Here is a 21,825-nt window from a genome sequence, read left to right as displayed (position 1 = left end):
TTCATCTAAGGTGCTCTCACATGCAACAACCAGCCGCGAAATGCTTTTAAGATCTTTGGATCTCACAAGTCACAACACAGAGACAACCAATACAATGGCTGGGCCAAATCTTATAGTTATATCATCTCCACATGTTTACAGGACTAATTATGTTATTACTCTGAGTGGTCATGGTTAGGATGAAGCCTAGGGTCAACATTAAGTTCCACATATGGTCAGGGGTGTAATCAAGACCGTTGATCATGTTGACCATCATGAGGCAACCCATATTGTCCAAGTCTTATGCCTAACTGAGATCTCATTTGTCAGATTAAGGCAATTCTGTGTTGCTGTATTTTGGGTCTGAACAGTATGTAACCTTGCCCCTTAATATCAGAATAGTACATTTGTTTGGTCATTCCTATATATGTTTAGAGTCCTCATAACCTTGAATATTCGCATATTTGGACCTCATTTATCTTTTCATGAATATCAGTCGAGAGGTGTTTTTATCTTTCACATGTGCTGGAAAGTGCAACAAACCTTTGTAGGAGCTAAATCTCTGGGAGTTGTTTAACTTCCTCAGCATGGTCCTTCTATGGTTATTGTCACAAGGCTCACTTTTTGGCATATTTTGGTGGAGATAGGAGATAGGCCCCACCCATCAAAACATGCTGTGTAATCTGGCAGACCCCACTGTGGGTGTAACTCTCAGGCTCAGCCCATCAAAAAATGAGGTCTAAAACGGTAGGCTCTCAATGCTATGCATGTAAAATGGTGGCACCACTTCATCAAAACATGAAGTAAACTGGTGGGCCCCACTCGATGTACGGGTTTGGGTGGAGTTGGTGTGACCCACTCCATCAAAACATATTATAAATGGTGGCCCCACCTTATGGATGGGTTTGGACGGGGATATTGCCCCCCACCTAAAATGATGGGCTCTACAATATAAAAAGGCTGCTAATGGCACTGCCATGTTTTGATAACTGCACTAAACTGTCTTGTCTTTCATTATTTAAACAGCTGTCAGAGGTTACTACGTTCCCAAAAAGCCATCAGATTCCAATTTAAAAAGAAACGACAAGCAGCATTTGTGCAATTATTAAATCGTGGCAGTGTCAAAATAAATTAGGAACCTATGAAAATGAGGTGTAAAATGGTGGGCCCCACGCATCAGACTGTATGCCTAAGGTGTAAAAAATCAGGGAACACCCTTTCCCTACTTCCAAACAGCTCCTTGGATGAAATTTCAAAGGACAGAATAGAAACCTCTAGGAGGGTTAGGATCATCTTATGGGGGGGCCAATGAATGAATGGCTTAGATCATCCAAATAGGTGGGCCCAACATATTATAATATAAAATCTCACTACAGTCCCATATATGCAGTTCCTTCCCCCACCCAACAAAAACGAAAGGGCAGAGGGATTTGGAAATAGCAAGAGAAAATGGGGTTTGTGATGGAATTTGCAGAGAATCTGATCCTTCGTATGATGGAGGACCCAAAAGAAAGAGATCGAAAGAATAGGGAACACATATACGCTGTGAAAGAGCGCTGCAGTAAAACTAAGGAGATGTGGAGTCTCCCCCTCCGTCCTTACGGTTTCTGGACTTTCGAACGCCACAACGCACAGCTTTCATGGGATGCCCAGATCAGCCAAATCCCTGGTCGCAGAGACCCTTATGACGACCTCATCCAAGACCACAACACCAAATAAATCCAATCAGCAATCAGGTCATTTTCACCCTTTTTATTGATCTATTCTGGCTTAAAAATTACTCTTTGGAACATGGGTCTGTGTAATTTATTGCTACCACTTTAATTTAGCCTTCTATATTGCTCTTTCATGTGAATTTTATTGATTTTTCAATTGCTTGTGTTGGATTTTTTTTTTCGGTCTTTGGTGGAGAATTACCTGACATTAGATACATAATTCAATTGAAATAGACCTTTACCTGCCCAATTCGTGACACCCACTTTGCTTAAGTTGTGATGGATGTGTGGTTTTGACTTTTGACTGATGAATGCGTAGGAACCATTAGTAGCTCAGTCATGGGTTCATAAATTATGTTACTGGGCTTTGATTCTATTTGTATTTTGGAAGGTTATTGAGACTTGCAAGTTGATAGTGGTTGTATGTAAAGCTTTCTTTGTCATAATAATTAAGCAAACATACTATGTTAGCCAGTTCTGTTTAAACCCAGGCTTATAAGCTTTCTCAAAAGTAAATTTTTATGTCTCTAGAAATTGATGTTTTAATGAATGGTGGGATGGATTTGGTAATCTGATATATATATTGGGTTTTTTCTTGTGATGATTGAGTTACTCTTAGTCTTTCTTTGAGAAAGGGGACTAGCACTTTTAATCCCTAGTTATCATCAGGGTGCGGATATTTCCGCCCTTTGCAGCATGTGCAGCTCAAAGGAGGAGTTTGTAAATCACTTGTTTATCCACTGCAGGTTTAGAATGGATATTTGGGCATTCATCTTTGAACTTTTAAGGGTGTTTTGGGAGTTGCCTAGCTGTATTGTAGATTTATTTGAGGCTTAATCTTTTGCCCCTTGGCCTACAAAAGGGCAAAAGCAGTGTTATCTTTCTCTTCCTGCGGTATTGTTGCTGTTCTAGAAGGAAAAGAATCACTAACATCAAGGTTGCAACTATTTGGGTCCTCTTGATGGAGAGGAATGCTCGCATATTCAAAAAACTCTTCTAGAGGACCACAATACTGTACTACATCTTCATGAACATTATTTTGCTTACTATCATGTCGGTGAAGTCGTTGCCTTGTTTTAAGCATGGTTTAAAATTTCGGTTTCAGTACCGGTTTCAAACCCCTGAAATTTTGAAATTTCGGCCAAAATCCGGCGAAACAAAGAAAAGAATATTTTATTCAATATTAAAATTTTCGGTAATTTCGGTCGAAATTTCGGTGAAATATTAAATTAATTAAAAAAACAGGTTTTTTGGGTGAAATTTCGGAAAAATCAAAATTTCGACCGAAATTCCGAAATTTCGGCCGAAATAAAATATCGTTTCGGGTTTTCGTGATTTCGGTGTCTGTCTCCACCGAAATCCATGGTTTTAAGTATATTTCTGGTTGCGACTTAAGGGCAATGCTGGAGAGAGATTTGTTTTATTGAAGAGAAGGTGGAGGAGGTGCCTTCACCCCAATGGTCCCCTCCGGATCCAGGCATGGTTAAGATAAAACTTCGACGGCTCAAGCATTGGTAATCCTTGACCTGCTGGAGTAGGGGGAGTCCTTAGAGACAAGACTGGGTCTATTAGGTGGGCCTTCTCTAGCCCCATCGGCATGAAGGATTCCAATGAGGCGGAAGTGAGGGTGATTATGAATTGCATCAGGCTCAGTGAGAGCAAGGTGGATAGGTTGGACCGTTAAGAGATGAAATCCAGGATCATGTAGAGGGTCACTCGGTTCAGTTCTGAGTGGATGGATCAAAGGAATCCTCACCCCTAGAGGTTTGCAGATGCTATTGAAGAAATCCAGGATCGAGTAGATGGTCACTCGGGTCAATTATGGGATATGAGGAGATCAGCCAATAGTAAGGCAGATAGGTTGGACCGTTCAGGGGCTGAAAGGACGTGTCTAGAGATTTTCGACTACCTCCCCCCCATTGATGTATTTTGTTTATAGCTTGTAATGTTTCTGTACTTCTTTCTTGATTGCACTGGCCACATCGGTCGTGAGGTTTCTCCCCTTTTTCTCTATCAATTTACTTTTTTACCAATTAAAAGAAAAAGATAGAAGATGCTGAATATTCGAATCTAACCGTAGCTATTCAGCACCATTACTCATAGATCATGGGCTATATCTTGGAAAGTTTCTATGCCCCTCGAGTTGAAGCTTTCTGTTGGACAGTCATTGAAGTTAACATTAATACCTGTGATATGCGCAATGAAAAAAGGAAGGCAGGCTACAGATGTATGATGTGCTGGAAGGGTACAGTATCTTCTATGCAGCTATTTATACACTGCAGAACTGCCCAGGCTATTTGGTTGGCAATTCTCAGATATTTCAGGGTAGAGTGGATTTTCCTGGAAACTATGGGCGATCTTTTATACAGCCAAAGGCTGAGGAAAATTGCAGACATGTTGAACTTCTCTTTGAACAGCTCCTTACACAGCTATGTGAGGAATTTGGAAGGAACAAGGTGCAAGATTTTTTGATGGAAAAATAAGCTATTTGGGATCCCTCATCACTAACATCATGATTGCGGCTAGTCAGTGGGTAAAAACACATTATCCTAATTGGTCTTTTTCAGTTCCAGTACTATTAGAAAATGGAATGAAGTGGCATGGGACAGATCTGCTGAGTCGGAAAAACAGGTCAGATGGATTCTCCCCCCAATTCGCGAAGCTTAATTTTGATGGAAGTTCGAGAGGTAATCCAGTTTTGGCTGGGACGCCTCCTAAGAAATGAATTCAGGGGCATCCTTTTCTCATATCCCAACCCAATCGGAATTGCTGACTCTAATGAGGCAGAAATAAAAGGCTTTTCTAGAAGGATTAATGATTATTTCGGATCTCGAGAGGTCATATATGGATAGAGGAAAATTCAGCAAACATTATTCCATGGGATCTTGGAAAAGCTTACGGACCATGGAGATTTGCAGACCAGATTCTGCAAATTAGAGACTTCCTCTCAGTAATAGAGGCTAGCTTTATCCGTATTTCTCAATCAGCTAATAGCATAGCTGATGACCTGGCGAAAAGAAGCGATTAGGGAGAATCTGATTATTTTGTACATGTATTCGATCCCTAAGCTGGATTTGTTTACACTCTAAACTTTTATTGTGTTTTGCTTTCTCTTCTTTTTAATAAAAGTTTTGCCTTATTAAAAAAAGGGTGTTCATTCGTTTAAATATATCCAGTGGTAGGCTAATACGCAGAAGTATTTAGAGGTTGGAGGTATCAGTGATGAGGGTAAATTTATTCACTGTAAAATTCCTCAAAGGATGTTACTCCTTATTCTCGTATTGCAAACTGTTTTCCGGAATATCCAGAGGAGAATTAATTTTTCTATTTTCGGTAGTCAAGGAGGAACAAAGAAGTTTTCCTTGTTTATCCCTAGGTGATGTTGATGAGTAAAAGAATATGATCTTAAAAGTAATGAGGATAATTCCACCCTAACTAATTAACTTATTTAAATCGTCGAACCCAATTGGAGGCATTTCCTTAAAAAGTTTCACTGCTTCGAGCTTGTAAAAAGATTGCTTTTGGATGTTCATTTGTTGGACATGCTACTTAGTTAGGTTGACCGGTTTTAGTTAAGTTGGCAGTTGGAAATTTTTTTCTTCGTTCATGAAGTATTTTCATTTCTAATAATCACTGAAATTGAAATTTAGAAATCTATGCGACTATATGCATCTGGTTCAAGTTACCAAAATATGCAAGGAAGTAAAGCTTGTGGGAAAACTCATTATTTAAGGTTGCCAATTAACTCCCTTAGAGGATATCTTAGAAGGTTCTATAATGGCAGTTCTGTGTTGCTGTTTTCTGGTTCTGAATGTACAAACATGTGAGATAGTATGCAACCTTGTTTCATAAAATCAGAATAGCACATTTGTTTTGTCATTGGTATACATGCTTATAATCCTCATAACCTTGAAAATATTTGGAGTGATGTGTATATTATGGAACATATCTGTTATCTTTTCATGAATATCAGTTGTGAGGTGCTTTATCTTTCACCTGTGCAGGAAAGTGCAACAAACCTTTGTAGGAACTAAATCACTGGAAGTTGTTTAACTTCCTCAGCATCGTCCTTCCATGGCTATTATCCAAGTTGTTGCGTCTCATAAATTGAACAAACTTAATTGTCGGGTATTTTTCAACATTTTTTTCTTGACTCTCTCTCTCTCTCTTTCTTGAATAAATATGCTATGTGCTGGTGGTTATGAAGATAATTGTTGGCTGAACATTTACTGGTGGTGTGTTATTGCTCAATGGGAATTCTGTTGATTTCCAATCTGCTGAACTGTAGATTATCCACCAAAATTCATGCTAAACTGACGGAAAAGAGAAAAAATAAATAAATTGGGTTGCTGGAGAGTCTGCCACAAGTGGTAATATTGTGTTCATTTCATCATGAAAAGTTGGTATAACTGATCAGTCGGTCAGTATCATCTGACGTGTGTGATCTTTAGGCTGTGGCAAAGAAGGGTCCACTAAATGGATGGTCTAGATCACGTTGAACGCTCAATCATGTATCAATCTCATATTTTGGTGGATCACATAGTATCATTTCTAGTGCGAGTTTTTAGGCTTCTGGTTTATGTGATTGAGCCATTTGAATCCCATTTCGCCTTCTATGTTACAGTAAGAAATACTAATATGAGGAATGCTTAACTAGGGCGTGCTCACCGTTAGATTGTATTTCCCTTTTTGGTTCATCGTGGCCGTCCATCTGATAGGCCTTATGTTAGACCTCCGATCGCTGTCCTGAGCTTCTTGGATAGGAAATTGATATCTGCACTCCCTTGAATCACTACTGACAATCCACTCCTTTGTACTTTATTAATTAGCTTTTGAAAGCTTTTACAATTCTCCAGATGCTCTCCGCAGCCAATCAGAAAAGTTGTCAATATCAACTCTCATTGGATATTAGGATTTTCATTGGCATGATTTTGGGCCCACCAGGCATCCCATTCAGGTATCCATCCCATCAGATGGATGGTCCGGATCAACCAAAAGTTGGGCTCACTAGAAAAAATAGTGGGTGTGCCTTACTGTTTTACGGTTTTAAGTTGTAGGCACTAAAGCATTTCTCATACATCTACGGAAAGCACTTCACCCTTGGACCGTTTGAAAGCCGAAGTAAGCAGACCACCTTGGGCTGACTTTAGATTTAGTAGGGCTGGGCTTGGGCCTATTTCTCAATGCTCGCTTAATGCACCATGTTTCTAATTGGTTATTGAGAGCATCTTGGAAATTCTAACACCCTTTAAAAGCAACTTAAAAATTGTAAATATAAGATTTTAGTGTTATTATTGTGGATATCAAACCCATGTCTATTTCTATGATGGCCAATTTAGAGCTGTCCATGGTTTTAAATTTCAACCGAAATCCGAAATTTCGGCTTTCGGTAGGGAGCGACACCGAAACTTATCATACCCGAAATGGTATTTTATTTCGTTCGAAATTTCGGAATTTCGGTCGGAATTTTGTTTTTTCCGAAATTTCGTCCAAAATTCTGAAATTTCACCCAAAAACCTGTTTTTTTTTAAAAAAAAAATTAATGTAATATTTTACCGAAATTTTGGCCGATTTTTTTTTTTTAAGTTAACTTTTATGAATAACAAAACAGTACAAGCAGGCAGGGACAAGATGTCCCAGAAAAGAAAAAATTACAATGTTTTCACAGGAGGCCTTCAGTACCCGACTCGATTTGAATTACGAATCGAGTATCGGGTAGATGTGCCCCATCTTTAGCCAGGACAACTGCTACAGTGTTTGCCGTTCTCCGACGGTGTTGCAGTGATGGATGAACCTCTCGCACTTTTGGCCGAAATTTGGTATCAAATAAAATAATGTTTTTATTGTTTTACCAGATTTCAGCCGAAATTTTGATTTCAGTGGGGTCTTAAGCTGGTACCGAAACTAAAATTTAAAACAATGGATCTGTCCATAAACCTATGCATAAATAAATACGGAAAATCAATCAATTTGCATATTTAAAAAAAGAGGAATGATAGATGCAAGGGCCCTCTTTATGCAAGGGCTGGAGAAGGGGCATGAACAGAACCACATCATTATTAAAATCAGTTGAGAAACTGAAGTTGGTGGCACTTAATGTCGTGGATCTATTCAAGGGCTCTTGCATCTATCATCCCTCGTAAAAAAATGCAATAGCGACAAATTTATATCTATGTACGTATGTCTTTCATTGTAGTTTGAAATTGAATACTTGCAATATTACATCCATACTTCTATATTTACTGTTTATTTTCTTTGGCATATGGGCAGCCGAATGGGCTAAATATGGGTACTCGGATTGGCTAATTATAGGCACCCAAATAGGTTTAATGCCTGTATCCGGCCCATGTTCTTTTCTTGGGCTGGATTGGATATGGGAAAAGTTTCTATATTTTGACATGGATTGGGTTTGTGTGCAGTTACTTGAGCTTAAAAATAAAGGGCGGAGAGAGACAAACCCTCTCTCCCTTGATTTTTAATCCAAGGAGTGCATCGTTTTTTACTTTTCAGTGGTTCAAAAACCAAGGCAGCAGGTTTTGTATCTTTCGACTCAAAATAAGAGTAAAAACAAAATTTACGCCCATTTTTACACTAAAAATGACAAAAAAATTGTTTTACATCCATCGAAAGAAATGGAGATCAAATGCGCGTAGCAGTAATGACGCAGATAGAGTAGATGTATGTTAGATTGTGTGGCCGTCAACCTTCGATCAGAGATCCATAATGATCTGGGCATGTTCATCACGTGACAAAGCCCAAAACATATTGAGCATTCTCGCATGCATTCTCATTTAGTTTAAAAGCGTAATTACCTTCATTGTACGTGTGTGATTAGTGGAGACAATGAGCCTTGATCATAATCCTTGACATGTGTAAAATTAGGAGAAGATTTCACTAATTCTTGGATTATTTACAATAGAGCTCAAGGTGTGCTTATATTGAGCACATACATGATAAACATAGAAAGAGATCAAGCAGACTATGGAAAGAGATAATGATGGAATATTCTAATCTAATCTACTTACTAATTAAGTCTAGCTGTCTATTCTAGTGGGTTGCCTCATTAACAAACTTGTCTAATCTCCCACAAGAAGATCTAACGGTGAGATCTACACCTAATCCAACGGTGGATCTCACATATTCTAACAACATGAAAGCTAAATAACCTAAAACGTAGGTAATGGAGGAGAAAAGATATAGTCACTATGTGTGTTGCTCTGTATATCCTGCAAGTATCAGATAAAACTTGAAATCCATAGCATCCGAGTGAACAGATCACAATTCGAATCTTCAATATTTGAGTTAAGTACCATGCAAGCAAATCAGAAGCCAAAAAAAAAAAAAATAGTAAAAAAAAGACCAAGTAGAAAAGTGGAAAGGCCACAATCATGTTTTGATAATAGGCACAAATTCAGCTTGGCCCGTATGCTTTAACCTCACAAGTTTTTGAGAATTGTAACAGCAGGTTAAGCATACAGGACAAGGTGAGTTCACCCCCTATTATGAAAATTATCCTAATTGTTGGATGGATGGATCTTTCCCTGTTAAATTGGGGCGTGTCAAGCCTTGTTTAATCGAAAAGCTTAACCTTTGATTTTGTATCTTACGGATGTCATATTTGTGGGACCAAGTTCATGTGTGTGACCGCATGATGATCTACAAGATCAACCGTCCCGATTGCACATTCCTGTCCATGTGGGGCCCAAAACTTGACTGTTATGATTGGTGCCCACAGTGACTGTTTAGTTACTGAAACACTCTTAATAAAGCATTGTAGCAATCTTTTAGTTGTGTCCAGTGTCACCATAAGAAAATAAATGATTGCCACAAGACTTCCTCGTATATACCATAATGAATAGACAATTACCTAGAGAGTAACGGTGTCAATTTTGGCTCGGGCTCGGAAGCTCGCTCGAGCTCGGCTCGAAAAAAGCTCGGCTCTAGCTCGGCTCGAATCCTTAACGAGCCGAGCCCGAGTTAGGCCAGGCTCGGCTCGGCTCAGCTCGTTAAAGCTCGTTAAGAATTTAATATATTTAAATATATATTATATATTAATATATACATTAAAAGGGTTGTCCATGGAGTGAAAGGGGGGGGGGGAATATGTCACGTCATTTTTGGAACCCCATTTGTTACTAGTACCACCCCCCATAGTGTAAAAAAAGTAGTCAAATTACACTAGTAGGGCTGTCCAGGGAAGATGAGGGGTGTGAACATAATATAACCCGAGCTCGGTAAGGCTCGCGAGCCTGGCCGAGCCTGACCGAGCCGAGCCTGGTTCGAGCCCGAGCCTGAGCCGAGCCTCACTTGTGAGCTTAACGAGCCGAACCGAGCCTGGCCAAGCTCGGCTCGGCTCGTTTACACCCCTACTAGAGAGCCATGTTCTCTGTTAAGGACTTTTCATCAAATAAGTATTCCCTTGTAATGGTGTTTACCATTATGCTGATTCTTACACCCCCTTGTTTTGGTATGATACGCCCTCCAAATTCTATGATTATGTACAAATAGTATAGTTACCACATAATACAGGGGATGATATTCGCACCCCTTCCTTTTAAATTGCTATCCCTCTCTGTTAGTCGTTAACATCTAATAACTAGGAATTGAAACAACAATGCAGAATAGTTTAAAATAAAAGGAGGGGTGCGAATATCAATTCCCTAGATAATAATTTATGCCAATGAAATGCTAAGAAACTAGAAAGAGCTGTTAGGATCCAACTTCCCACATGTTGTAGTAAAAGGTTACAACCCTCAATCCTTCATGTGGGCATTTTGCTTCTCACAAATGTGAAGACCCACAAAGTATCCCATCGCCCACTGGAAAGAATAGCAGTATTGAAAACAACTTTCAAAACCAATGGCAAAACAAAGCAGAAGCACTGACTGTAACTAGTAAATGAAGACTGAGGAAAACAAAGCATGGAGCAACGAATGGTAGATGATGGAGAGAAGATGTATTCATGCACTTGACAGTCTTGTTACATTTCCCATACAACAGAAGCAAAAAAACAGACAAAAAGCCACAGTAGCAGAAGCAGATAACAATGACAAGAGAGGAGGGGGGTTGAACTGTTTAAGTTGCCATGTTATGAATCAATGCAAGGACTGACTTTAGCATAGAAAAGAAGCCACCCCGCATCCCATGGCAATGGTGAAGTACAGTTAGACAGGTTTCTTTTACAGACCTACCTGTTCTCTTCTGCTCTTCTCAAGGTGCTCTGCCTAACAAGGAAGAACAATAGTAGTATAAATAGATCAGAATCTGGACTTGGAGAACATAGGCATCTGCTTGTTTATAATATAAGTACATACTTATAGTTAAGGAATCTAGTTCAGTAATAGTAGAAACTTGATATGGAAATTCCAGTCATAGACCTTGATGGGCTTGACGGCACGAAGAGGGGAGAAACCATGGTGCTTCTGCAAGAGGCCTGTGAAAAGTGGGGATTTTTTCAGGTATTTAGGAAGTTGCTGATTTATGTATAGAAGGAATGATTTGCAATTATAGTGAAAGTTCCATTCTCAGTAAACCTTATCACCATCCAATCCGAAAATTGGACGGTGATAAGAGGTACCACTTGATTGCCCCATGACCCAGAAAGTAGAAGCCAAGTGAAACCAACTTCTCATAAACATCCTATTTTTTATTAGTACAGTGATGAGATTCACTGAGCAAAGTTTCACTGTAAGTATTTCACATCAGATAATTCCCCTATTGTAATATGATCATATCATTCATGGGTGAGTAATATTTACAGGTTGCAAACCATGGAGTGGATGAAGGATTGATGGAGAAGCTCAAGGGACTAGTTAACTTGCACTACAAGGAGCGCATGAAGGAAAGGTTCTACAAGTCGGAGATGGCCAAAGGCTTCTTAGAAGAGTGCCCAAAGCCGTGGACTGCCTCAGATGTGGACTGGGAAAGCACATTCTCCGTGCGTTATCTGCCTACATCCAACATCGATGACTTAACAAGCCTCACAGAAAAATTGCGGTAACTAGTGTCACTGGAATCATAATTAAAAGTACTAATGCCAATAGGTTATGAGTTACGACTTACGACTTACGACTAACAAACATCATATGCATTTTCAGGGAAGCAATACAAGAGTACATTAAGCAAGTGATTAAACTGGCAGAGAGGCTGTTAGAACTCATGTCTGAGAATCTGGGGCTAGAGAAGGGATACTTGAAGAACAAATTCTTGGGAGATGATGGAAGGCCTTATGTGGGGACCAAGTTGGCAAAGTACCCAGAGTGTCCTCAACCGGAGCTGGTGAAGGGACTCCGATCACATACTGATGCTGGTGGAATCATCCTCCTGCTCCAAGATGATCAGGTGCCGGGTCTTCAATTCCTCAAGGACGAGGAATGGGCGGACATACCAGCAACCCCTTCTTTGGGAGGCAAGAGCACCATCTTTGTAAACACGGGTGACCAGTTGGAGGTGCTAAGCAATGGTAGGTACAAGAGCGCTTTGCATCGTGTCCTTGCCAATAAGGAGGGGAGCAGGCTATCTATTGCTACCTTCTACAACCCTGCAGCTGAAGCCCTTATTTCCCCAGCTCCTGACCTTCTATATCCTGACAGCTTCCGTTTCCAAGACTACCTCAATTTGTATGCCACTACTAAGTTCTCAGACAAGGGCCCCAGGTTCCAAGCCATGAAGAAGATGTCTCCTTCTAGTTCTTCTCTTCTTGTCTAAAGAAAAGTATAAATCTTTGAAGGTCGCATTCCCAATCAAATGAACTAAACAGTAATGACGCAAGATAGAGAAGATGTGTTGTTTTTTGGTGTGTTTCGTGGTTCTCTGAAGTACTCAAGTGACAGTTATGTTTCTGTGTTAGTAGGCCGCATTCCTAATCAAATGGACTAACTGTAATGATGCAAGATAGAGTAGATGCGCATTGTTTTTTGGTGTGTGTAATCGTTCTCTAAATTACTAAAGTGACAGTTATGTTTCTTCTTGTTATCCCTTTAAGAACTCTTATAAATGTACTCCAACTCCTTGTTGTACCCCGATGATGAGGATGTAATAAACATGATGCTTGGACTTGTTTTACCTTTTCTGCATCAACTTATTTTTTTATAATAGCAATTCTTACTGTATTAAACACGTTTCTTTCTTCTTCTTCTTTTTTTTTTTGAAAAAGATCACAAATTACATTAAAAACTGAGATTAAAAGTGCACGTCAAAGGGTAGAAGATACCCAGAATACAAGTCTCTAGTAGCGCCCGATTTGGCCAAGCGATGGGCCAAAGCACTAGCACTCCTGGGAACAAGGATTAAAAAATGGAAAAAATCTGATCATGTCTCTGCTGACGTCGATGTACCTGGGAACAAGGCCTTGGGGCAATTCACGTCCCAAGTTAGTAATCTCTAAACCTTCAGATTTTTCCAAGAGTCCTCTTTGTTCCACAAACTACCTCTTTCCTTGTCTAGTTTCTTACATTTAATATCTTTAATGAAGGCATCATAAGTTTCAACTGTGACATACAGATAGCTGCCCACCCAAAGCCCCTCATCAAGAGCAGCCTAAAACAATTATGGAACTTCTGCCGTCAGCACACATTACGTTTCATGCAGGTACTACATGAGATAAACATCAGGATCAAGCACATCACCGGATCCCTAAGAAAAGTTACAATCCCATGTTTGGCTTCTCTCCTATTCATACTGACTCGAGTGTCGAAGAGCCTATCCGGAGCTACCACTCCGGGTTGGTCTTCTGACCTTGTGCGCTCCTGCGCAGGATAACTCTTGAGTCAACCGCTGGGAGCCGCCGGATCAGCTCTTCTGTCACTGTCATATCTGTTACCAATTTTGGGCCTAACATAGAGTGCTTATGCTTTTGCAACCAAAGGGAAGCCTCTCCTTCTAGACATGGGGAGTTGAGAAAAATTTCTAGGAGGGAAACCCAATCTTCCATGATTCCGTCCCGCCCTTTCTCTCCAAAACAGATGTGCCCAAATTATTTTTTTCTCATCTTTCGCTCATATTTCATATACCAAGAAAGAAACAAACAAGATAGGCGTTTTGGGATGATCCTAATACTCATATACATTATAGAGATGAAGAGTTTGGATCATCCAATGTAGTGAGCCCCGCTGTTTTAACCCAGAATTTATCTAAGAACCCGAGGTAACACCAAATTTTATTGATAGAAATAACAAAAGTACAAAAGCAAGACTTGCCTTCGAAACCTAAACAAAATATTAAAGAACCCACACCACCATATAAAGTACTTATCTAACTTGAACATTAGTAATACATAGCGCTAATCAATTCTAACCGCCCTTCTCGTGTCTCTTGGTAGATCCATGATCCATCAAGTTCCAAAAGATTTCATTAAGCCTGATAGAACAAGCATGATTAGCAAATGAATATGCAGCACAATTTCCTTCTCTATACTTGCTTTTATAATTGAATTTTTGTGAGGTAAAAATAGCAGTAGAGCTTAAAGATGAAAGGTATTTTCATGAGGTAAAAATAGCAGTAAAGCTTAAAGAAATGTATTTTTAAGATACAAAACAATTAAAAGAACGGATTTGCTAGCCAATTTCGCGGAAGGCCATTTTGCGGCTGGCTTTTGCATGTGAGAACAGCCACATCAGATGAATTAAATGCATAAGACAAAATATGCCCAGAAGTCCACATATGGGGTTGTTCTCACATGTAACAGCCAGGTGCGAAATGGTTTTCTATGAAATTGCCTAGCAGTCCCATATATATATATATATATATAAAGCCAAGCTCTCCTGCATTTCAAATCAGATTGTCCGTCGGAAAGTCATAGGCCTTATGGTACACACTTAGGCGTCAGGGTTAAAGGAAGGAAGAGAAGAAACTAGAGAGATAGATAAAAACGAAAAGTGGGAAAACAATATTTGAGTGGTTTTGAGTAGGGTTTTTGAATGTTACAAAAATACCCCTCATGAATAGACTAATAAATGAAAATATGAGGAGTATTTTTGTACATTGGCACCCTCCATTCAGATCTAGAACAGTCCATCAGATTCAGTGGCCATGACTGGGTCACAATTCGAGATAGCTCTAAACCTTAGGATATGGATCCAATGGGCACGGCTCAGATATACCCTTTGTGCCCAAATCATGTCAATTAATGTTCGGATCCTTTAGACCCATTGGACCATTAGGAATTTTATAGAGTTGGAATAATGTTTTACACGTTTACCTGATAGTACTGAGTCGTCTTCTCCTTTATCGCCGTCGTAACACTTGAAACCATGCCACAATTCCTAATCCTACTCCATAGCCCAATCCCATCGGTATGAACGACCATTCCCTATTTGATCGTGAAGCCACATCTTCAGAAGATGGCGATGGTGATGGCTCTAGCACTTTGCTATTTTCACATTTCCTTGACAACGGAGTCCCACATAAACCGGGGTTTCCTTCAAAGGATGAATTCTCAAATGTAGAAAATTGGCGGTCTTGAGGTATTCTTCCCACAAGGAAGTTCTTTGAGAGGTCCAACACTGAGAGGAATGTAAGACTTGTCAGTTCCTGAGGAATCTCCCCTGAAAGCTTATTCCGAGATAGGTCTAATGACTCGAGCTGCGATAAATTCCCAAATGATTTAGGAATCTGTCCCGTAAAATTGTTGCCTGACATGTTGAGCATGTGGAGAAAGTTTAGTTCCCCAATTGCTTCAGGAATGTCCCCATGGAATTGGTTCTGGGAGAGATCCAGGGATTTGAAGACCGTTAGGATCTTCGGTAGTTCCATATTTTGCCCTTTGTTAGTCACCGTGGTTGTAAATTGATAGTACATGTCGTTTTCTACGTCACTAGATCCAAAGTAGTATCCTGTATATGCAAATCCAAATCCAAGGATATGGTTATCATCCTCATTTATCGTTGTAGTCATTAATTTCCAGCTCTTGAAGAATTCCGAAGGTAAATTCCCCGTGAAACCGTTGGAAGATAGGTCAATGATTTGCAGCATTTGGAAGGCGTAATTGGTTCTGTCATCTCCAATAGGGCCATAGAATCTATTGTTTCGTAGAATAAGAACAGCCAAAGTGGACATATTCCATAACCAGGAAGGGAAGGTATCGCTTATCATATTGTTTCCAAGGTCTAAAACCTGTAGCTCCCTACACTTGCCCAGAGAAGTTGGCACATGCCCTTCTAATTGGTTTTCATTCAGGTTGAGTATTCGTAGATTACAGCTGTCTGCAAAAGTTTGAGGAATTGTGCCACTGAAGAAGTTTCCCCCTAGATTCAGTACATTGAGTTCAACAGGGGGTCCAACCAAACACTGCGGAATTGAGCCATTCAAGCCGTTGTTAGAAAGATCAAGGTCTGCCAATAGTTTGGCATCGCAGAATGATGTAGGGATTTCTCCTGTAAGATTATTTCGCGAGAGTGAAAAGAAGAAGCCAGTGGTGATGTAAGAACCAATGTCAGATGGGATGACAGATGTGAAATTGTTGTTCGAGTAATCGAGAATGAGAGTGTTGGGTGGTGGCAGTGGAATTGACCCTTGTAGCATGTTGGAATGGAGGTCCAGAACTTCTAACTGAGTTGAGGAAATATTGTACGGCTCAATACCTGTCAGCATGTTGTGAGAGAGATTCAAAGAGAAATTTGAGATATTCCATATCCATGTGGGTATTTCACCACGGATTTTGTTGTTTGAAAGGTCTAGATAAGCCAATTGATTCTGATTTCTCAGGAAATACGGGAATTCGCTTAGGTTGCAAGAACCCAACTTTAGTTCCCAAAACTGTGGAAAGAAGGAAGAATTGTCCACGCCAATGTCGATTGACAGGCTATTTCCTGAAAGATCAAGACTCAAAAGTTTCTTGTGATTCCCGTACATGGTGAGATTCCCGTACATGCCGTTGAAGTTGTTGGAAGAAAGCCGGAGTTGTTCAAGCCTTGGGAGTTGAAGGAGCGACATTGGAATAGGGCCTTGAAGCTTATTGTTGCTCAAATCGACACTCTCCAGCAATGAAGAGGATGCATTAGGGAACTCGCTAAGTTGACCCGTGAAATGATTATAATCAAGGTATACCTCCATGATTTTCTCCAACTGAGGTAGAAACGGGAGCTCGCCGCTGAAACTGTTGTATGAAAGCTTCAAATGAACAAGTTGTGTAAGGTTTGCCAGCCATGACGCAGAACCCGTGAAATTATTAAAGGACAGGTTCAAGTAAACGAGTTGTGTAAGATTTGCCAGCCATGACGTAGAACCCACGAAATTATTAGAGGACAGGTCCAAGTAAACGAGTTGTATAAGATTTGCCAGCCATGACGTAGAACCCGTGAAATTATTAAAGGACAGGTCCAAGTGAACGAGTTGTGTAAGATTCTCCAGTGTATATGGGATCGATCCAGAGAGATTGCAGTAACCTAGCTGCAATTTGACCAACGACTTGAGATTTCCAATCGAAACAGGTAATTCCCCAGATAATTGTGTTTGTGTAAACACCAAAACTTGAAAAGCTGAGTCCTTAGAAAATTCTGGCAAATAGACTGAGAGGAGTAGATTGAACGATATGTCAAGGGTCTGTAACTTGTGCAGATTGAAAATGCTTGCAGGGAATTCCCCCCTCAGTCCGCAAAAACTGAGATCGAGGGTGACTAAAGAAGAAAAGTTTGCCAAGAAAGAAAGTTGGTGACCTTGCGCTTGCGCTGAGGTGTCTACTCTAGAGAGAGAAAGTTCCTTCAAATTTGACAGGTTTTGAATGAGCTGTTTCAGGTTTGGGGCTTGGAGCTGCTTGCTGAAACTCGAAAGATCAAGAGAAATCAAGTTCTTCATACGTGAGATTTCCACTGGAATTTGGCCTATGAAACCCGAATATGAAAGATTGAGGTGGGTCAGTTTCGAGAGGTGGTCAAGCCCTGAAGGGATAGGAATGGAATTGAATTTGTTGTGAGAGAGATTGAGAATTCTGAGATTGGAAAGGCGGATGAGAGCGGTGGAATTGATTGTGCCATTAATGGAGAGCCTACTGAGGTCGAGGCCAATCACGTGAACCCCGGATTCGTCGCACGTGACTCCTTCCCAATTGCAGCAATCCGTCCCCCATTTCCAATTCCAAGACACTGCTACCTGCAGTCCTGAATCAGTAGAAATATCAAATCCCTTCTTCAATTGGAGCAACGAAGCACTCTCATCATCGTTGCATTTGCCTGAAACCCCAAATTCAGAGATTTGAGAGTGGAAGAGAAGGAAGGAGAGAAGGGGGAGTAGCAGAAATCTCATAATTGCAGGAGATTTGGTTGTACAAAACGATGATCCCATGAAGAAAGCATTGCGGGAGAGAGGTTGTTACTAAGTAGGAGGAGAAAAGGTGGGATGAACCATTGAATATTGATGGTGGGTCTAAGTTAGGGCTGCAACTCGAGCCGGGTTTTACCCGACCCGAAAATAGCCTGGGTTGGGTTCAGGTTTCATGGGTTTCGGGTCGAGCCGGGTTGAGCATTCAAAAGCCCGCATGAATCTCGGGTCGAGCCGGGTTTGAAGGGGCCCAACCCGACCCGACCCGAGTTACATAAGTTATAGTATGTACATTTTTTTCTATTGTTAGTTAAAAGTTAAAAGTGAAAACCCACACACCCACTGTTATTGTGTGTGAGTGTAATTTCTGCTTCTATGAGTTGAGTTGATTCAAGTGTTTGATTCAGCATTGTTTGATTGTAATTACAACATTGTTTGATTACAGCATTGTTTGATTACAACATTGTTTGATTCAAGTGTAATGTGAGTGTAATTACATCATTGTTTGATTCAAGTGTAATGTGAGTGTAATTTCTGCTTCTATGAGTTGAGTTGAGTTGCCTTGCCAAACAAGAATTTTCCTTAAAAAATTGCGTCAACGTGAAAAAACCCGACCCGACCCGAGATTTATCATGGGTAGGGCCGGGTTTGGGAATCATGGGTTTTCCGAAAAAAAACCCGACCCGACCCGACCCGAGATATTTCTCGGGTAGGGTTGGGTTCTCCAAAACCCGACCCGCCCGACCCGTGTTGCAGCCCTACTCTAAGTCCAACAAGAGCATCTTCCAAGTAAACACCCACTTTAAATTGATTGGATACAAGACTCTTTGGTCATGAGGCTGTGTAGAAAAAAAATCATCAAGACCTTTGCTTGTGGGCCACCATGTGGACTTACGAAGACTTATCCATAGTCTATCACCTAGAAGACTTACGAGGGTTAAGCAAACGTGTGGAATCAACTAGTTGCTTTTAGGACTTTAGGTTTGATAAAATCCAACGAAAAGTCCCATGGCCTCTTCTCAGTTCTCACAGCTTTTATGGAACTGTATTAATATTTGACAGCTGTTTAAATAAGGGAGATGATTTTTTCGCCCCCCTTACGATTATGCGCCCCCTGTTAACATTGAATCAAAAAGCTTAACCGTTGATTTTTGCAGTTTGTATCTTACGTATGGGATATTCGTTGGACCAGGATCATGTGCCAACAACTGTCCCGATTGAGCATTCCTGTCCATGTGGGGCCGCAGAATTGACTGTTGCCTGTTGGGATTGATACCCACAGTGACAGTCCAGTTACCCAAACACTAGTAATAAAGCATTGTAACAAGCTTTTTGGGTGTCACCATATAACCTTATAAATCCTGATAGATACCATAATGATTAAACAATTACCTACTTTTATTCCGTTGTTCCGGCATTTATCATTAACCTGGATTTTGCGTCCCCTATAGTTACCACATAATACAGGGAATGATATTCTCACCCCTTTCTTTGCAAATTGGTATACTTGAAACAGCCGTCCAGAAAACGTTTAAAAGGAAGAGGGGTGCGAATATCAATTCCCTATATAATATCTTAGGACAATGACAATGTTAAGAAACTGGTGAGAGCTGTTAGGATCCAACTTCCCACACGTTGTAGTAAAGGTTAAAACCCTCAATCCTTCATGTGAGCATTTTACTTCACACTAATTTGAAGACCCACCCATGATCCATCGCCCACTGGAAAGAATAGCAGTATTGATAACAGCTTTCAAAACCAATGGCAAAACAAAGCAGAAGCACTGACTGTAACTGGTAAATGAAGACTGAGGAAAACAAAGTGTTAGGTCTAAAATTGGTAACAGGTTATGGTAGGGCCAGAAGGGCTGATCTGGGCCTGGATCTATGCCTGAAGGGCTGATCTGGGCCTGAAAGGGCCTGAAAGGGCTGATAGAGTCCTGCGCTGTTAGGGCCGGAAGGGCTGATCTGGGCCTGAAGGGCTGATCTGTGCCTGAAGGGCTGATCTGGGCCTGAAGGGCTGGTCTGTGCCTGAAGGGCTGATCTGGGCCTGAAAGGCTGATCTTTGCCTGAAGGGCTGATCTGGACCTGAAGGGCTGATCTGGAGTCCTGCGTTGTACAAGGGCACAGACAAGAAGACAAAGGGTCAGAAGACCAACCCGGAGTGGTGCTCCGGACAGGCGCTTCGACACTCAAGTCAGTATGAGCAGGAGTGCAGAGCAATGTCAGAGCAAAAGCTTAGGGTTTTGATTTCAGATCCCTCACCTTAGCACAAGTGAAGGCTATTTATAGTGATTCTGAGCCACCTGTCTAGGACAGGTGGTAGTTCTAAGCCACCTGTCCAGGACAGGTGGTGGCCTCTGTATGGACCAGGTCTCATACCTAGGAAGAGTAGGTGGAAGTCCCTGATTGGTCCAGGTGTCACACCTAGCAGGGACAGGTGTTGGCTTTGCAGCGGTCCCTGTGAGGGCCACATGTCAACATCCAATTGGTTGCTGAGTTCGGACCTCATCAGTGCTGAGTTCGGATCCATCAGTGCTGAGTCTGGACCCATCAGTGCTGAGTCCGGACCCCATCAGTTGCCCCCTGGTTCTCCGAGTCGTGACAGCGGCTAGGGGAAGCAAAAAGAGGGTTAAAGCAGCATCTGGCCGGCCTTGAGGCCTCTGGGCAGCTGAGGCCGGCCTCAGGCATGGGCCAGAAAAAACCGCGGCGGCCAGGGGCCTCTGGGCGGCCTGGTCTGAAGGAGCACGGCCGGGCAGGAGCCCCTGTGCAATCCAGTCTGACCGAAATTTGAACCAGAAGTCTGGCCGGCCAAACTTCCTGAGCGTCGTGTCCGGGCAGATCTCCTGGACGGGGCGGCTAGGCAGGACAGGTCTTCTGTCGCCTAGTGAGTGCGCCGTATCCTGTCCGGCTTCGGCTAAGCCTTCTGGGCGGCTAGGCCGGGCAGAATTTGCACTGGAGGTCTGTCCGTCTAAGCCTTCTGGGCGGCTCGGCCGGGCAGAATTTGCACTGGAGGTCTGTCCGTCCGAGCCTTCTGGGCGGCTCGGCCGGGCAGAAGTTGCACTGGAGGTCTGTCCGGTCGAGCCCTTCTGGGCGGCTCGGCCGGGCAGAATTTTGTCTTCTAGTGAACGCGTCATATCCTGTCCGGCTCTAGCGAACGCGTCATATCCTGTCCGGCTAAGCCTTCTGGGCGGCTAGGCCGGGCAGGTCTTTTGTCGCGTAGCGGTCGCGTCATATCCTGTTCGGCTTCGGCTAAGGCGTTGGACGGCCAGGCCGGACAGATCTTTTGTCTTCTAGCGAACGCGTCATATCCTGTCCGGCTAAGCCTTCTGGGCGGCTAGGCCGGGCAGGTCTTTTGTCGCGTAGCGGTTGCGTCATATCCTGTCCGGCTTCGGCGAAGACGTTGGACGGCCAGGCCGGATAGGTCTTTTGTCTTCTGGCGAACGCGTCATATCCTGTCCGGCTAAGCCTTCTGGGCGGCTAGGCCGGGCAGGTCTTTTGTCTTCTGGCGAATGCGTCATATCCTGTCCGGCTAAGCCTTCTGGGCGGCTATGCCGGGCAGGTCTTTTGTCGCGTTGCGGTTGCGCCATATCCTGTCCGGCTTCGGCAAAGACGTTGGACGGCCAGGCCGGACAGGTCTTTTGTCTTCTGGCGAACGCGTCATATCCTGTCCGGCTAAGCCTTCTGGGCGGCTATGCCGGGCAGGTCTTTTGTCTTCTGGCGAACGCGTCATATCCTGTCCGGCTAAGCCTTCTGGGCGGCTATGCCGGGCAGGTCTTTTGTCGTGTAGCGGTTGCGCCATATCCTGTCCGGCTTCGGCGAAGACGTTGGACGGCCAGGCCGGACAGGTCTTTTGTCTTCTACAGATGACCAGATTT

The 21,825-nt window shown here is 42.1% G+C and overlaps 2 protein-coding genes across 5 annotated transcripts; one reads left to right on the top strand and one right to left on the bottom strand.

Annotated features, from left to right (window-relative positions):
* Nucleotides 1-1,147: 1,147 nt before the first annotated feature.
* LOC143858763 (1-aminocyclopropane-1-carboxylate oxidase 1-like) lies at nt 1,148-12,753 on the top strand. 3 transcript variants are annotated; one of them, XM_077369481.1, is made up of 3 exons: nt 1,194-1,715; nt 11,455-11,690; nt 11,792-12,751. In XM_077369481.1, the coding sequence occupies exons 2-3, from the start codon at nt 11,485-11,487 to the stop codon at nt 12,399-12,401; spliced, it is 816 nt and encodes a 271-aa protein (XP_077225596.1). In that variant the 5' UTR covers nt 1,194-1,715; nt 11,455-11,484; the 3' UTR covers nt 12,402-12,751. The 3 variants fall into 3 exon arrangements, 2 of the variants coding, with proteins under 2 accessions (XP_077225596.1, XP_077225595.1); XM_077369480.1 differs by lacking the exon at nt 1,194-1,715 and adding an exon at nt 10,961-11,152 and having other exon boundaries at nt 11,792-12,753; XR_013239031.1 differs by lacking the exons at nt 11,455-11,690; nt 11,792-12,751 and adding an exon at nt 5,699-5,969 and having other exon boundaries at nt 1,148-1,715.
* Nucleotides 11,829-18,052, bottom strand: LOC143858762 (receptor-like protein 7). Of its 2 annotated transcripts, none has more exons than XM_077369479.1 (2): nt 14,893-18,052; nt 11,829-12,397 (listed from the first exon to the last, which is right to left on the bottom strand). In XM_077369479.1, the coding sequence occupies exon 1, from the start codon at nt 17,970-17,972 to the stop codon at nt 14,919-14,921; it is 3,054 nt and encodes a 1,017-aa protein (XP_077225594.1). In that variant the 5' UTR covers nt 17,973-18,052; the 3' UTR covers nt 11,829-12,397; nt 14,893-14,918. The 2 variants fall into 2 exon arrangements, with proteins under 2 accessions (XP_077225594.1, XP_077225593.1); XM_077369478.1 differs by lacking the exon at nt 11,829-12,397 and adding an exon at nt 13,831-14,051.
* Nucleotides 18,053-21,825: the final 3,773 nt, after the last annotated feature.

The sequence above is a fragment of the Tasmannia lanceolata genome, unplaced genomic scaffold (assembly GCF_043159265.1).
Source record: "Tasmannia lanceolata isolate RefF3 unplaced genomic scaffold, GAP_Taslan_0.1 ptg000026l, whole genome shotgun sequence".
Lineage (NCBI taxonomy): Eukaryota > Viridiplantae > Streptophyta > Magnoliopsida > Canellales > Winteraceae > Tasmannia > Tasmannia lanceolata.
Note: the sequence above shows the minus strand (reverse complement) of the source record. Positions and strands in the feature narration are given on the sequence as shown.

Coding starts and splice junctions, on each gene's coding strand:
- LOC143858762 (XM_077369479.1), bottom strand. CDS start 17,972: ATGGGATCATCGTTTTGTACAACCAAATCTCCTGCAATTATGAGATTT.
- LOC143858763 (XM_077369480.1), top strand. CDS start 11,051: ATGGAAATTCCAGTCATAGACCTTGATGGGCTTGACGGCACGAAGAGG. Junction 11,153..11,454: donor AAAAGTGGGGATTTTTTCAG/GTATTTAGGAAG, acceptor TAATATTTACAG/GTTGCAAACCATGGAGTGGA. Junction 11,691..11,791: donor AGCCTCACAGAAAAATTGCG/GTAACTAGTGTC, acceptor ATGCATTTTCAG/GGAAGCAATACAAGAGTACA.